At 47.7% G+C, this 16,742-nt stretch overlaps 1 protein-coding gene across 1 annotated transcript; it reads right to left on the bottom strand.

Moving 5' to 3' along the window:
- Nucleotides 1-5,877: 5,877 nt before the first annotated feature.
- Nucleotides 5,878-8,105, bottom strand: LOC101763784 (QWRF motif-containing protein 7). Its single transcript, XM_004983642.3, has 4 exons — nt 7,258-8,105; nt 6,854-7,180; nt 6,644-6,751; nt 5,878-6,399 (listed from the first exon to the last, which is right to left on the bottom strand). The coding sequence occupies exons 1-4, from the start codon at nt 7,837-7,839 to the stop codon at nt 6,292-6,294; spliced, it is 1,125 nt and encodes a 374-aa protein (XP_004983699.1). The 5' UTR covers nt 7,840-8,105; the 3' UTR covers nt 5,878-6,291.
- Nucleotides 8,106-16,742: the final 8,637 nt, after the last annotated feature.

Here is a 16,742-nt window from a genome sequence, read left to right as displayed (position 1 = left end):
ACTTGGAGATGAAGCAGGACACGAGGGGCCAAAAGGAAGGCCCAGACTAATTGGCCTAGACCCTCCCATGCTGATCGGCCTCGGGGTTTCCTTTGCCTCCTTGTCTTCCAATTTTTGCCATGTGCTCTCTAGACTATAAATACCCCGAAAATCCACCGAGCCCCATATTCGAGATGATGTACTTGATGTGAAGCAGCAAAGAAGGAGGAGGACCTTGAGGGACACCTCTTCAAAGAGCTGATGGTCGTGCAGTTGTCAGGGGTTAGCGTAGTTGATCCTCTGCCGACGTGATCACCCTACAAGGAAGATCACACTGGAGTTCTAGAGCTAGGAGTCATCAAGATCAAGCTAGGATCTCAGTGGTGATCTTGTGATATACAATCATTCATGGTGAAGTAATAGATGTGTTCATGTTCTTAGCGATCTAAATATCTCCTTCGATGGTTTTATGCTTTATCAAGTTTGCTTGCTTTTCAATTTATGAATCGATGATAGATTGCTTAGGTAGTGATTGGTTGGCTACATTAGAGTTCCTAGCCAAGCTAAGACTAACTCAGCCAAGCTTCACCAGGCTAACTCAATGCAAGTTACCTGTGATTGGTTTAGTGGCTTAAGATAGCCTGCATCGACAGAAGCTCGTGTTTGGTTGGGTGTGTAGTGTGATATGGTGACCTTGTATTAGTTGGAGGTGAAGTTACCACTCATTCATCTATATCCCCTACCTTCTTTACCATCGACTGCTGCAGCATCTATGGCTACTAATTTTTTGGTCCGAGACCTCGCCGGTTGCTGGCGACAGCACTGCGGACTCTGGATGTTGCAACCGCCATTGCTGTTGTTGTGAACCTTCTAAGAGAGAGATTCATGCAAAGATTTTTCTGAACTTTGAAAACACTAGATTGTCCAACAGCATTTCCAGAGCTTGATCTAATTTTGAACTCTTCAGCATTCTTACATCTAAAAAATGATCACCTAAATGCCTGAATCTCAAGCAAAGCAAGAGGATAAATGAAGAGTACATTCAATGGGAGTAGTGCCAAAAAAACAAAGAATAATGTCCAAGGAGTCAGAAACTGAGGGTCATGTGATCCCACGATTGGTAACTGATCGATTTGGATTAGGAAAAAACTCGATTTGATATCTTGTGAGTTGAATTTGTGTACTAAGACACTAGATTTGGTGGAGAAAGAATCGAGGGTGAATTATCGCACCCTGCTGCCTGGTTGCTGCATCACAAAGCTTGTGATTCACCTGCTTCTGTGGCCATGGCGCTTGGCTTGCTCCATGTTAATGAGGACCAGGACAAGGATGTGTCCTCTATGCCGTAATCAATGGGATGTGGCACTCCTAGCACCTGAACCGTGGTAGCGGCAGGTCCATTGTGCTGGCACGACGCCCTTGTCGCTGTTCACGCCTTCCACGGCCTCCGGCACGGCAAATCAGCATCACTGTCTGAGTCAAGAGGGAGGTGAGCCAGGCTGCTAGCACGCTGCTGCAGCGGAGGCTCGGCCCTCGAGTCAGCACAAGTGCGGTGCCCCCGACAGCAATGGATCCACTGCACCGGCACACCACCCTTGTCGCATGCCGTTCACGACCTATGGCACAGCATGAGTCAAAATGGATGTGAGACAGGCCGTCAATGTGCCGCCGCACTGCCGCAGTGCAGCCTCAGCCCTCAAGTCGCATGAGCGCAGCGCCTACAAGGAATTTGTCTCAAGGAGGGAGATGATCGGAGCTTCATGCGCTAGCAAAAGGACACGGTCGATGTAGACACTGGAGGCGACCCGAAGCCCCAAAGCATCACCTGTGCCACTGACACCATTGCACAACCTGCATACATGGAAACACAGCTCATTTGCATCTCCAGCTAGCTAGGCTCGGGGGCTCCTTTTGCATTACCGGAGCCAAGCTAGTTGCCTGAGTAGGCAACCAATCATAGGTAGATTGCACTCTATAACCCTAGATATAGGGCACCTTTGGTTTTCTTGCTCGCCCACCTCACCTTGCCTCGCCTAGCAAGGCTAGGCTTGCTAGCTCAGGAGAGTCAGATTGGCTTGCCCAAGGAAGCAAGGAAAAACTTGCTTTCACAAGCATCGAGGCAGCGAGCAAAGGATCCAAACAATATGTACTGTGCTAAATTCTTGCCCATCAAGGCTAGGCAAGCTCCGGTAAAGGTTCCAAACGTCCCTATAGATTAGCCACCCTACCAATCACAACCTTAGGGTGTTCTTGTGGTCATGGTGACCAGATTTGCATGACTGATCTACCAATGAGTATGACATGTTCTCTTGATTGTGCTCTTAACCTGCTTGCACTGATAGAGGTGATCATGGCACAATCTTTCTTATGTAAGGTGGAGGGTTTCGGGATCTGGACCGGAGGTGTAGATTTGAAGATGCTTTTACTAGGATCATATCTTTGTTTCTTTGCTATCCATGCTCAGAATTACAACATATGCATAATCTAGGTTGCTCTAGATTGGTTACCTCTGCTCTATCTATTATCTATCTGTACATGCTTAGTAGATTGGATCTGAATCTGTCATAAACATAAAGTTAATACTAACAATGCTAGTTGAAATAGATCTTATGCTATAAGTTCCATGATTGATAAACCTTGGGGGAATACTTTGAGGGAAGAGCTACAAATGATCTGTACGCTTGCGGTTCACAATTGGCGTGCTAACAGCCGTCAACAGTGCCACACGCATGCAGCAATGCCGATATTAATGCCAGAGTCCACAGGGCCCTCACTCCCTGCGCCCCCGGTGACCACGGGGTACTCACCCCATGGACCACTGTAGGTCGACGCAGGGTAGCAGCAGGGCCGCGCTGGTGAGGTGGAAGCCCAACCCGGTGAGCCGACAAAGAAGCAGTAGCCGTTAGTAAAGCTGGGCCTGACCAAGCGAGCTCCGCCCCCCACTAGTGCCCTCCCATGGATCCTCCATGGGAGGCCTAACGGCCTAGGTGGCGCCATATCCGGGGATGTCGGTGCCGGATCAGGGTATCACCAGCCCAGAGGCGTCGGCCATCGCCGGCAGCTTCCATAGCAGCAGTAGGAAAGGTGAGGGTGAGGGGGGATGTAGAGGGGGAGGAGGGGGCTTTGTGGGGAAGGAGATGCACCCGCCGCCGCCCTCATCATGGATGGACGAGCTTCCGCCGACAAGCTCTAGTGACGGCGAGTCAGAGGGGAGGAAGGAGCGGCACTGGAGGTGAGGGAGGTAGCGCCGCCCGAGTTGCCCCTAGGGTGAAAGGGAAGAGTTAGGACTTGTTTCACAAGTTTCACAACCCTTCACTCCAAAAAATTTGTGGCGTCGCATGTCGCGTTGTATGCTGCATATCCCTCCGTTCACTAGCCACCCACTGATTATGTCGCATCAGCTGGCACACCGATTAACCAAGCGCAAACAACCACGTTCTTCGGCAACTAGGACCCAGCCATCACATCTGGACATCCCATGCTCCGCGCGCTGCTGCACCACAACACTAGCCCGCAAGAGGTCGAGGCCTCAACCCAGACGGGGGAAAGCTTGAACAGAATACGGTGCATGGAGGTGGCCGTGGTGGGCGCCAGCGCGGCGGGGCTGGTGGCCGCACGGGAGCTCCTCTGCGACCGCGATGACCATGTCATGACCATCTTCCTGCAGTCCAGCCGCGCGAAGGGCACCTGGGCATACGACCTATTGGGCTATTCCTCCCAATGGAGGATGACTTTGATCCCAGCAAAGTTCAAGAAAAACAGCCTACAAGCCTAGCTCTTGTGCACCATTGATTTGTTGCTTGAATCAATAGTTGAGATTGCTCCTTGAGAGGAAGTAGCAAGCAAGAAAACCCTAGCCCCCATTTTCTCCCAAGTTCTAGACATCACTTGGAGAGTGAGGGAGAGCATAACACACACAACACAACCAAGAGAGGAGATGAAGAAGAAGGAGAACCAAATATGTCCAGATTTGGTTGCTCCGGGCAGATCAACCTCAAGCTCATGATTGCAGGCTCAAACGTACTTGGATTTACACTAAACTTGGTGAGCTCATTCTACACTTAGATTACTTTGATTTGGTCAGTTGCTTTGAGGTTTGGTTCAGCAGAGCATCAGATTTGAGAGTAGTTTTGTCAGTTCGGGTGACTCTAGTTTCAGCACTAAGCAGTTTTGGTAGATGATCAGTTTGGATGGTGAAACGGTGTCCGATTGATCTAAAACTTTGTCAGTAGTTTGAGGACTCGTGGAACTACATTCCTACCAAAATCTGTGCACAGTGGAAATGTAGTTTGTGAGATACAATCTGATTACCTAAGGTGATAGAATCTGCATATTCTCTATTTGACAGTAGCCACACCTCTTGTTAGTGGTTGTGGTTGTTGTTGCAAATGCCAAGTTGCATTATGGTGAATGTGTTGCTACTGGTGTAATCCTCTAGAGGTCCTAGAGAAGACTCCTTATAATCATTTGATTATAGTGGAAGTTTGGAGTGGACCGATTGATCCCGAGAGTTTTTACTCCTCACCTTGAAGAGGTTTTCCCATGTAAATTTATGTATCTTTGTGCATGTGATTGCTATTATTCCGCTTTGTATCTGTTGGTATAGATGTTCTCCTCATTGTTCATCCCAAGATGAGTGATTAATTGGTACATTGTTGCTGCCATTTATCTCAACACGACCCACGCGCGAACACCGACCCCCTGGGCCGCGACCCAGCCTCCCCCGGCGCCATGCACGCGTCGCTGCACACCAACCTGCTGCGCAAGCTCATGGGCTTCTTAGGCTTCTCGATGGCTGGCCGGGCCTTCGCGGGCGACACGTGCGTACCTCGTCTTCGTCGAGGAGTCCGCCGCGCCGTGCGCGTAAGGCTCCGCGTCGAGGTGCTGCGCATGGCGCCCTTTGACCAGGGGGAGCAGTGGAGTGGCGTGGCGTGGGGAGGACGGCGCTGAGGCAGAGGAGGTGTTCAATGCCATCGTCATCTGCAACGGGCACTACATGGTGACTCTGGTCCCCAAGATCCAACGTGTCGTCTGCTGTCTGCTCCCTCCGGAGCGGGAGTCTAAATGGGTGGCCACCGTCCTGTCGGGGCAGGCGACACTGTCGAGCGAGGAGGGCATAATGGAGGAGGCCGGGAGGAGGCCGGGAGACCCAAGCACCGCATGCCCGCACACGCATGATCATGCTTGAGTAGGTAAGCCAGTGAACTCCGAAAGACTCGACGCACGTTGCCGATCAATGGGCAACCGGAAGTTTTCACTTTTCAGGCTAGATTCAACGATTGTGGCTGAGACTGAAACTATTTATGCTTGCGGATGGTTTGCTATGACGACCAGGAGCCAGGAGGAGCACATCAACTGGCTCGCGGTCGCGGACCAGTCGGGGGAGCCGCACCTAGACTCCTGGAGGCGAGGAGGTTGGATACGTTCGAGAAGGCAATTTGGGGGCTCTTGGTCGCTGGACGAAGGACGACAGTGGCACAAGTGCACCTTAAATAGGATCAAAGGATCAAGAATTTGCAACAAGTTGCAATCTATAAGCATCCTATTGTTATCCTACTCTCTAGATGCTTACTTTTTTTGTTTTCAAAATTCTTGGAATAATTGGGGCGCTCTAAACAAGAAAAGAAATGGTTTCTTGCATTGCTTTGAAAAAGACATTGGTCCTCCTTCTTGGGCCTATTGGCCCACTAATTGGGCATCGCGTAGGCCATTGCCGGGCCTCAAATTCCATCCATTCGATGGACATGGGCCTTCTACAACACCGGGATGGTTGTAAACACAACTTAACGAAACTATCAGATTATAACAGGTCAAGGTCAAATTCAAATAAATTTTAAAAAATGGATGGTTTTCCTTCGAAATTTTGTGTTCTGTAATCTAATAAAGACACTTCCTTGCTGTACGTAAGTAGCCGAGCTCATTCTTCTGCTGGGAATCATAAATCAGTTTACATAGACACTTGACAACTCAAATAACAAATTTTGAACATACATACAAATCCCATGAATAACTCAAATTACAACCATAAACAAATTTGCACACGCACAAATACACCACAAATGCCCCTGCGAAGGCAATGAATAAATACCTCATGCATGTATACCCCCAATAAACTAGCACACCTGGGCGTACGTGGAACACGCGCACGGCGCACCTCTCTGTGTACCGCTTAACTTATTTTCAGACACGCACGCACAAGTAATCACGCGTCGAATCAGATGGCAACGAACACAAGTCTTGCGCCTTAATCAATTTTCTTAATTTATAGTGGGTGAGTAGTTGTACTCTGGCTTCTGTTCATGTCCGGTCCGATCAAAAACACCAACCGGAAGCTGCAAACGCCGGTGCGGCGACGGCCGGCCCCAGGCGAAGCCTCTGCTTTGCCTGGATCAGATTTGCCCTGAGGCTCACCTCCTGCATCTGCACAAAATGGCAAGAGAAATAAGCTCAACACAATGCTGAATGCCCTACTTGTAGCTGGTGGTGTGTCGTGTTGATTTCACTCCTTAGCGTGAGTCAAGAACAAGTACTGGAAGCTGCGAGACACTAGCTTGGAAAGCGAATAATGGAGTATCCGGCAATCAATATATCCAGTAGTTTTAGTACCGCCTTGGCTACGGCGAGATGCCGAGACATCATCTCTCGAGAATGACCGGGCACCCACCTGCAAGCCGGTGACGATGCTAGACAGCCGCGTCGCTTCCTCCAGGCACTCCACCTCCTGCTGGATCGTCCGCGCGAGCTCGCCCAGCGCGCCGCTCGTCGCGCCGGCCTGCAAGCACACGTGTGTTGTATACGAAATCGTGATCGATCTAGCTGATGAGCGTGCGGATTCGCAATGCGTGTCCTAAGAGTAGATGCGTGCGCTGCGTACCTTGGCGTAGAAGGTGTCGACGATGGCCTCGATCTCGTCGACGGTGCCCACGCAGGAGAACACGGTCTCGTGCAGCGACTCCACGTCGGCCTCCGCGCCGGCGGCCAAGGGGACGCTGGTGCAGGCCGCGGAGAGGACGCGGCCGAGGTCGGCAGTGGCGTCGACGTGCGGCCTAGAGAGGGGCTCCCACGACGCCAGCAGTGGGAGCTGCGGGCGCAGCAGCCGGGCCAGCTTCAGCTTCTGCCGCCGCCGCTGCGCCACGATCCGCTTCGCCGCCTGGATGTTGCGCAGCTCCGCCACGCGCAGCCACGTGTAGAACAGCTTGTTCTGCGTGCACGCGCCGCGCCCGTGAGAAATCAAACGGAACTATCGAGAAATCTGCAGGCGGCATGCTGATGGCTCACCTCGGCGGCGGAGGTGGCGCGTGCCATGGCCTTCTCCATGCGCGCGTTGGCGAACCTCCACTGGAGCAGCCGCGCCGTCAGCATGCGCGCGCGGTGCGCGGCCTCCTCCTTCTCGGGCTCCTCCTTCCTGCGCGGCGCCATCATCTCCCGCAGCGGGCCGGACGGCCCTTTCCCGGCCCCCGCGTCATCCGTCGTCGTCGTCCCGGTAGTGCTCCGCCTCCGCCTCGTCGGCTCCCAAGGGCCCCTCGCTGCGGCGGCCCCAGGCTCGGGCATCGACCGGCGCGGCGACATCATCAGGAGCGCCGCGTCGCCAGGGCTGCTGCCGCTATTCTCCTTGCTGCTCAGCGTGCGCCGCGGCGGCGGCGCGTCGGCGCTGGGCAGCGGCTTCTTGTGGGCGAAGGAGGCCGCCTTGCGGAGGGACCGCGTGAAGTTGGCCGCGGACGTGGAAAGCGGCGTCGCGCGCATGCCGTCGTAGACGAAGGCGCCGGAGCCGGCGCGGGAGGCCGTCGTCGCCGCCGCGCAGGGTCGCCGCGAGGACGCCGACGACCGCGGCCGCGGGGACCCGCCGCCGTAGGACTCCATGGACACGAGATAAATATGGATCGATATATAATAATTAATATAATAAATTAATAAATACAGGCTTCTCTGTTATCTGGCTATCAGTGCATTGCTCAAACGGCCTAAACACTCGACGAGAGGAGGAAGAAGAACCAGGCAATGCAACGGCTGCCTGGCTGGGCTGAGATAGCTAGCACACGAGCTAGCTTGTGCTTGGAAGAGATCGAGTTGCGATGTTGTGATCATGGCGAAAGAAGTGCTTTTTTTGTGAGGGCAAGTCACTCTCATGACATGATAGAAGAACTATATGATGTATATTCTCTCCATTAGGTACGCCTTTTTTTTTTGACATTTCTATAACTCGATCATCTTGTGGTTTGTTCGCGTTAAGAGTGTGAACCAAATCGGCGATTTCGCACGCTGATCAATTACGCTGAATGATTGGAAACTTTTACTTGGCAGTTTATATGTGTATCTATCGAGATGCATATACGGGAGCATATTTTCATGATGTATTTGGAGGCGAAAAAGTTGTTTGTGATGGGTTTTTTGGAAGCATGTGAAATGGATGTTGTGTATTGGGGTGGTGGGGTTTGGTGGGAGAAAGGGAGAGGGAACCATATTTAGAGTGTAGAGTGTTGATCGAGAGCTCGTACGTAACCGCGAGCTGAAAACGAGACGCGGAGACGGTTCGGCCGTGCCCACGATGCAGTTTCTCCTTTCGTTTCAGCCTCACACAAACGCACCCATGTCAAGAAAAAGCGAAGGAAGACAGGTGTCAACGTTGGGCGAGATAGGTGGGATATTTGAGGGTACGCCGTACCTGTCTTACAAAGAAGTTTGTAGCTCTATACTGATAACTGATCCAAGGTCAGATATCATGTGTCCCATTCGTACCTCAACTTTAATGGGCCCAACTTCTTTCCCCAATTTTTATTTTCAGGTTCATCCCTCGTCCCGACTAACCATCCACTCTAACATGCCAGATCACTCACTTCAACAGAAAAGAAAATATAGGTGACTGTCAAAAAAATGTGATTCTCAATTACCAATTGTTTGTCTGAACAAAACACCCATCATTTTAAACAAAAAGGAACGACCGTCGTCCACCGTTGAGTTGTAGTATGAAGCATGCACAAAAGAAGAATAGTCTTTCCTTAAGCATATTTGGATGACATAACATGCCAACGTGCAGGTGCTAAGCCAGCAATGATGGCCACCGGGGTCATCAAGGCTAATAAACGATAACAAACAGTACTTTATGTAGGATTAGTAGAATTTTATACCCAACAGCAAGCTTTAGCTTCGCCCCTACCAACGTGAATGGGCTATCAAGAACGAGGGACTAGATGGAACCAAAGAAAGAGAAGTTGGAGGACTAAAATACCCTTGTGAAAGTTAAGGGACGAACTTGACATTTGAAGAAAAATTGAGAGATAAAAAGATTCAAAGGAAAATAAGATTGAAAGACAGTTGAGACATGCATACTTGATGTAGAGGGATGATGGTCGTGTATGTATCAAGGGGCAGTTCCTATATCTTTCCATATATTTCCGTTTCCCACTACATGTAAAAAGAGACGAAGATTGAGCTGCTATTTTGGGTGGAGATTTGGCCGGATATTCGTTTGCTTGGATAAGGGAGACAAACATATATATGATTTGGCCATCATACGGATTCTTTAGTTTTATATAAAGCTTTCATTGTATTGACATTAACTCTTTGGGTCTATTAGATCATTATAAAATCCAACGGTCTATATTCTTCTCTTTTTTCTAATTAACGTGGAAATTTCTAAACTCTCTCGACGAATGTGATGGTTTCTTTTAACACTATTGTATTAAGATAGCTAGCAAGATGCCCACGCAAATAATATGGGTAGCTAGCTTTTTATTATTGTTAATATTCGGATGCTTTATTTAAAATAAACGGATATATACAGTTGTGTTAGTCCTGTCATTGTAACTGATCAAATTATTATCACATTTTTCTATTGCCATATTTTGTGAAATTTCTTTATGAATATAAATTAAAGAGAACACAGATACCTTATAAAGGAATATATTTTATTGGTATTTATTGAAGCAACATAAAGATTTATACATTTTTATAGGAATATAATTTATTTTTAGATTTTTATGAAGATGTACATTTTTTAATGTGAATTTTTGTTATGATGATAAATTACCTTATATTATTATATTATTTGTGTCGATTGGTTTAAATAGATTTGATTATTTGACCTTTTACATGAACATATTTTATATTATTTTATTTGGAAACTTGTATTTTTACTTATTATATTCTAAATGGGTTGTTTATTTAAGGATTTTTATTACCAATATCGAGGGCTTTTGGAAAAGCATTTTCTCATTATTTTAAAAATAAATTTAGTTATTATTAGTTGTATTTTGAGTGGACTCTTTATTTAGCTTTTGTACTTCCCAAACCATATAGAAATTAGCTTCTAATTTTCTTGTTTTTACATATTTTGAATGTATAAATATGTTTATTAGTTATATTTTTAGAAATATTTTGAATTTATAAATATATTTATTCCTATTTTTCCACCAAAAGGTTTGGACAGTCCTAAATATGGAGCTGGACACCGAGACGTATCTGATATGGAGACTATGGCGCAGGACGGCGTAGTCTACGTGGAAAGATAAGAACTAGTCGAGGATTAGGAAAATTACTCGTAATAATGCGAATAAAACTCCTCTAGTCAAATCCGACTAGTTTTCTTGTAACCGGACCTGTAACCGTGCCCCCGGTAATATATGGTGAGGTAGGGACCCCCTCCAAAGCAATTCAATCGAACCTACATCCTCACACAGGATGTAGGGTATTACGCTATTCAGGTGCCCGAACCTGTCTAAATCGTGTGTCTGTATTTACCTTCGAGTTCTAGATCTCGACGAGCCCCACTAACCAAAACACTACCTCGGCCACCCCCCTCGGTAGGTTGCCGGGTCTAAACACTGACATCATCCGAGTTGTATTGTGGCGTCTAGCACCCGAGCTTATGCGGCAGGTGAGCCGTAGAAGCCACGTTGAGTAGTTATTTGGCACTTAGCCCCTGAGCTTGGAAGCTAGCTAAGCCACTGGAGATATTCCGAGTAGTAATTGGCGTTTAGCTCCCGAGCCTGGGAGCTAGCGGAGCCATTGGAGGTACGCTGAACGTCCTGGAGAGTCGTCGCCAAAGCTGCACCTAAAAAAAATATGCATACATTATGTAGCATATTGTGGAATATTGAAACTACTAAAATTTATTCAGTGATGAATGTAAATGTTGTGTGTCAAGCACATGCTTTTTTTTTCTAATTTTATAGAATCCCCTTTTCCTATGCCAATACTTGTTTAAAGAAATTCTCAAGGGAAGTAGGGCTTCAAGGAAGTAGACAACCACTTATCGGGGAGGCACTCTTGTGGCTAGGCCTTTCAAGTAGGTTGGCTATGAAAAGTTCTATCATAAAAAGCATGTAAATATAGGCTGTGAGTTATGATGTGTGTAGCATAAACTCCGTTTTTAATACACACTCAGAACTAGAAAGAAAGCTATTGAAGAGGAAGGTTGTGGCGGAACCGCCCAAATTAACGTGACTAAAATGCATTGGAGTCGCCTGACACGCGATCATGCACTTTAAGCAAGCCAACCTGGTCGACCATCGGATTTCATCCGATAAACCACATCAACAGGATCAAGAAGCATCGCTCACACGAAGGTGAGTAGCACAGAGATTACAACATTCCATCACATTAACTTAGTCTCACAAATTATCACATCAAAGTTTCTGAAATTCAAATAAGTTGCAGGGTTCGAAAAGTCTGATAAAACAAGCGGAAGCTAAACGTCGATACATGACATCACGACGGAGCCGATCATGACATCAAAAATCCCTTCCCTCGCCATCCGAGTAGGGATCCCACTCGACTGTCCAGCCCGGAGGGAGCTGGGTAGGCCAAGTGGTACCAGCAACCAAACTATTGACATCACCTGAAAAGATTAAGCCACAACAAGGCTGAGCAACTAATACTCAGCAAGACTGACCCGTCGAGTGAAAAGCTTGACCAAGACCTAGACATGCAAGGCTTTCTGGCTCTAGGATTTCTTTGCCAAAAGCATCTAAAGTCGGTCCTTACTTTGAATATTTTAGCTCATGTTCTACGTTCTTTATCCAGTCTAGATTAGCAACTTATACTAAACAAACATGATTTCCAAGCAGTTAAATAACAAGCATCAACTTCATCTCGTAATCATGTTTCATCGTTCCTCAGTGCAGAATAGCGATCAAGTAGTCCCAAACTGTGAGAGGCAGACGAATCGATTCGAATTTATTAACCATGCATGGCGAACCTAATCTCACGACATCCGCGCACCACAGAGGGTCGCTTCATTTGTCAGCCGTCCCCATCAATCCCTTAGGCACGTGTCAAGGCCAAACTGCCTTTAGCATGCAATGCTCCACAGTCCCGGTCTCTGTCGTACTGTGACCGCCATTGCACCCACATGATGCACCATGGGAACGACGTTCGAAGGACTAAGCAGGAGTATAAGCCACGTCCAAGTTCAATCAGGTACCAGGCTTCCCCATCCCATACTAGGTATGAGATTAGTACTTTCAAACACTTGATCATGAACACCGACACGTTTCAACCTTAGTCCAATTTCATTTAGACAGATGGGGCAAACCACCAAGTATCGAACATAAGCCCGACCCCGTCCGTCGTCCTTATAGTTGCAACATAAATAAAACATTCAATTCCTATAACTCACGAGTGACAGGAAATCACTCGACTTTTACCGAGACCTATTAAGCATTGCAACTACTCGACCTTAGCAACTAGTATTCAGATCAAGGTACTAAGTTCATGCATCTACGGTTTCAATCAACTCCTACAAACGTAAATGCACAATCATACGCATTGTAATTGGCATAAAAGTAAAACAGGGAATTCATGCACTGGGGCTTGCCTTCAGGAAAAGTTAGCGGGTCCTCAGGATCTTGCTCCGGTTCGGGCTCGCCTTCCAAGTGGTGAATCTCCGCAGCGGGGTCTTCTCCGGTGTCGGGTGGAGCTCGTAGGTTCCGTCGGCGAGATTTGCTTCTATACGACATGCACATGCAAACGTTTAGTTGGACTCATGCGTTTATTCAACGACACAAGGCATGGCTTAAGACAAAGAGTCACAACAGCCACAACAATTTGGTGAGGTTTACTTTCTTTTAACTTCAAACTTTAAGCCCCTCCTCGTAGTTCCACAGCTCAGGGAAAGGATTGTGTACATATATAGTTTTCTTGCATTTAGAGTTGCATAAAGAGAGTGAGAGGTCGTGTTTGGGTGGTTTGGGTGCATTAGAATAATTACTTACTTCTGAATGTTTTTATGTACCTCTTTCAATTTCCACTTATTTATCGAATTAGAATTTGTGCTTTCCTTTTATTCCTTTAGGTTGATTAATTAACCGAAATGACTTCATATCCATATAGTGGTTAAAGGCATTGATAAAATTACAGCACCTCAATTAAGCCATCACTAGGTTACTGTAAAAGCTTGGGGGCCAAATGATGACTTAAAAAGAAGTTACATGCATTTTACTATTAAAGGTAAAATAAACTTAACTTTTTCTATCTTCAAAGTTACTGTGCAACAGGGGGTGAAACATAACCAGTGTATTAAGGGTAGGTTACAGGAGCTTTGGTGAATTTTTAATAATTTTTGGAGAAGGTTGACTATTTACTCTATTTCCCTTTTTAATAAAACATACTTAGCAAGGAAGGTGTTTTTCTTTCTGATTTGCACAACAATTTATATTTTTCCTGCAAACTTCACAGCAAAACAAAATTAACCCAACTAGTTCCACATTTTTTTGAGCTCTGGATCAAAACTTATGCAAAAAGGAAGATTTATACTTAGATTCCCAATTTAAAGTCAAAACAGTGATTTAAAGTGCTAGACAAGAGCCCTAACCATTTTTCTAAACTTTTACACAGAGAAACAAGCATCACAGAGTTGGTTTCATATTTTTCCCACTGTTCTTCTATTTATTAGGATTTAAAAGGCCTAAACCATGATTAAAAGCATAGGATATTATTTACCACAGTAACATGAGCAAACTTATTTTTCTTAGGAACTAGACAGAGCAAGGATTCCAACAAAAGTGGTTTGGTATTTTTATGATTTTTCTACGATTTACTAGGCATTTCCAAAGTTCAACCATATTTCTACCTATTATATAAAAGAAAAGCCGTGGCAAATTGCAAGCAAGCCCCTGGGTTTAAGGTTTAACTACGCAGGGGTCCCTGAGTTTTGCGCCCAGGCCCCTGGAAAGAACAGGGACGATGCAATGTAGTCCCCGGGGCGCGCGCGGCGGCGGCGGGGAAATTCCCGGCGGTTCGCCGGCGAGGATGGGGCAACAAGTGGCCGGAGGGGTGCGGGGGCTCACCTGAGCTCGGTTTGGCGGGGTTGGGGTGACGGAGATGACCGGCGGGGATCGGAACGTGGCAGCGGCGACAGAGCTTGGCTGGCGGCGGTGCAGGCGGCGTTCCGGCGCACCGGCGGTGTCGGGAGGCCACGAGCTGCTCAGAGACGTGCGCGGAGGGGTGGCGAAGTGGGCGGTAAAGTCGCCGGAGTGCAGGGTGGCACGGAGGGGTGAGCTCCACGGAAGCTTAGCGGCGGCGCAGAGGAGGAAGCGGTGGTGCGATTGTGGGCGGTGGCAAAGGGGTGGCGCTGCCGGTGAGGGGGACCTTTTTATAGGGCAGCGATGGAGCGGAGGGTCGAGGTGGATAAGGCCGGATGCGGCGGGTGTGCGAGCGAGGTGGCCATTGGCCAGCGGCGCCATTGGGTAGAGGAGGCGGAGCTCCGGGTGGTCTCCGGTGGTGATTGGCCTTAGGCGATGCGCATCTGGGGCTTCCGGTCTATCGGGCGGGCGAAACGGAGGGCTACCGTGGGGGTTGGGCGAGCGGGCGGAGGCGCGGGACATCGTTGGCGTGGTGGCTTCTCCAGCGGACGGGCGGAGCGCGGTTGGCGGAGCAGAGCCGCGGCAGGGGGAGAAGGACACGCGCGCGGCCGGCGGTTGGCCAGCCCGGCGTTCGCCCCGTCCTGTCGCAGGCGCGGGTTGGGCGCCGTGGCCCTCACCCTGTCGCTGTCTCGCCAGTGATAGGGCACTGGCGAGCTGCCGGTGGCCGGCAGCCACGCGGCGCGCAGCGCGCGGGCGAACGTGCTCTGGCACGCGGGCGTCGAGGCCCCCTTCGTGAAGCAAGCCCGACCAGCTTTTGGGAGATCCTACTCCAGATTTTGCAACACAACTTCCAAAACTCTTTTAAACAAACTTATTCAACTCTGGATGCATTCAAACTTGGTTTAAGGTGCCGGTTTAGATTGTGAAAGGATTTGGAGATATCTCGTGCCAAAGTTTGCTAAAAATCTGGAAATCCAGACTTAGCCAAATTTGGCCAGAGAGGTGGAATTTCAGGAACTTAGCTATGTTTGAGTCAATTTTTGGGCAGCTTCCATGTTGAATTATATCAAAGTGTTATTGAATGAGTTGCTCTCCAGACTGAGTAATTCAACTTTTATTTAGGGTATTTCTTGAGTTTAGTTCAGAAATTTGGAGGAACGCCCTCGCCAAGAGGTGCACTCTGCGCAGTTTTTCAGACTTAGCATTTTGGGGCATGAGGGGTGAGTTGACTGTTTTGCCTCACTTTGACCAAGGTTTTGAACAGGTTCTGCCCCGATTTGGACCTGGGTTAGTGTAACAAAGTTGGAACAAACTCGGGGGACTACAACTTTTATTTAGGGCCTGACTTGATTTTAGATAGGAAATCGTGAGATAAAGGCTTGCAAAGTTGGAGGAAAACTTGAATTCCACGACTTGGGAGGTTTATAGGGTTCCTTAGTAATCCAGTTTTGATTGCTGTTTTTGACTTCCTTGCACTCCGAATTAGTCAAAGTGCCTTTAACAAAAGTTGTTTGAAATTAAAAGTTTACAACTCTTATTTGGGCAGAATTTTAAGTTTGCATATAAAATTCCATGTTTTATTTCAAACTCCAAAAAGAGCTTCTTAGGGTTAAAATGGTCATTTCACCTCTTTAATTAGGGATTAACCACTGGTTTACTTTTCAAATCACTTAATTTAGGTAGATTTGTTACAGCCTACCCCCCTTAAAGAAATCTCGCCCTGAGATTCAAGTGCAGAAAGGAATTAGTGTGGCCGGTGCAACGTACCTCCCTGGTCGAAAAGAAAACCGCGGAAGTTAGTGTTGAGATACTCTTCCGTCTCCCATGTCGCTTCGTCTTCCATATGGTTACTCTACTAAATTTTGTACATTTTTACCATTTGCCTACGAGTATGTCTTTCCTTCCGGTCAAGGATCTTAACAGGATACTCCTTGTATGTTAAATCGGGTTCGATCTCCAATTCTTTCGAGGAGATGATTTCAGTTGGAACCTGAATGCACTTTTTGAGTTGTGAGACATGGAAAACATCGTGTATCGCTGCAATCTTCTCTGGAAGTTTAACTCGATACGCTTCGAGTCCACAAACTTCTACAATCTCATAGGGACCAATATAGCGCGGAGCCAACTTTCCTTTTACTCCAAAACGTTGTACGCCTTTGGTCGGTGAGACCCGTAGGTATACAAAATCCCCAACCTCAAATTGGATAGGTCTTCTTCTTTGATTGGAATAGCTCTTTTGTCGAGACTGGGCGGCCTTGAGATTTTCGCGGATAACTCTTACTTTTTCTTCGGCCTCCATGACCAGGTCAGGTCCATACACTGTTCGCTCACCGGGTTGCGACCAACTTAGCGGGGTTCGGCATCTACGTCCATACAAGGCTTCAAAAGGCGCCATTTTCAGGCTAGCTTGATAACTATTGTTGTATGAGAACTCCGCCTATGGCAAACACTTATCCCAGTTCT

Source organism: Setaria italica, chromosome IX, assembly GCF_000263155.2.
Source record: "Setaria italica strain Yugu1 chromosome IX, Setaria_italica_v2.0, whole genome shotgun sequence".
In the NCBI taxonomy this organism is placed as follows: Eukaryota; Viridiplantae; Streptophyta; class Magnoliopsida; order Poales; family Poaceae; genus Setaria; species Setaria italica.
This window is presented reverse-complemented; position numbering and strand designations above follow the sequence as displayed.

Excerpts from the sequence above, each read along its gene's own strand:
- LOC101763784 (XM_004983642.3), bottom strand. The coding sequence starts at position 7,839 with ATGGAGTCCTACGGCGGCGGGTCCCCGCGGCCGCGGTCGTCGGCGTCC. Across the intron at positions 6,752-6,853 it reads TCGACACCTTCTACGCCAAG|GCCGGCGCGACGAGCGGCGC; the intron begins GTACGCAGCGCA and ends GTGTGCTTGCAG. Across the intron at positions 6,400-6,643 it reads GCATCGTCACCGGCTTGCAG|ATGCAGGAGGTGAGCCTCAG; the intron begins GTGGGTGCCCGG and ends CATTTTGTGCAG.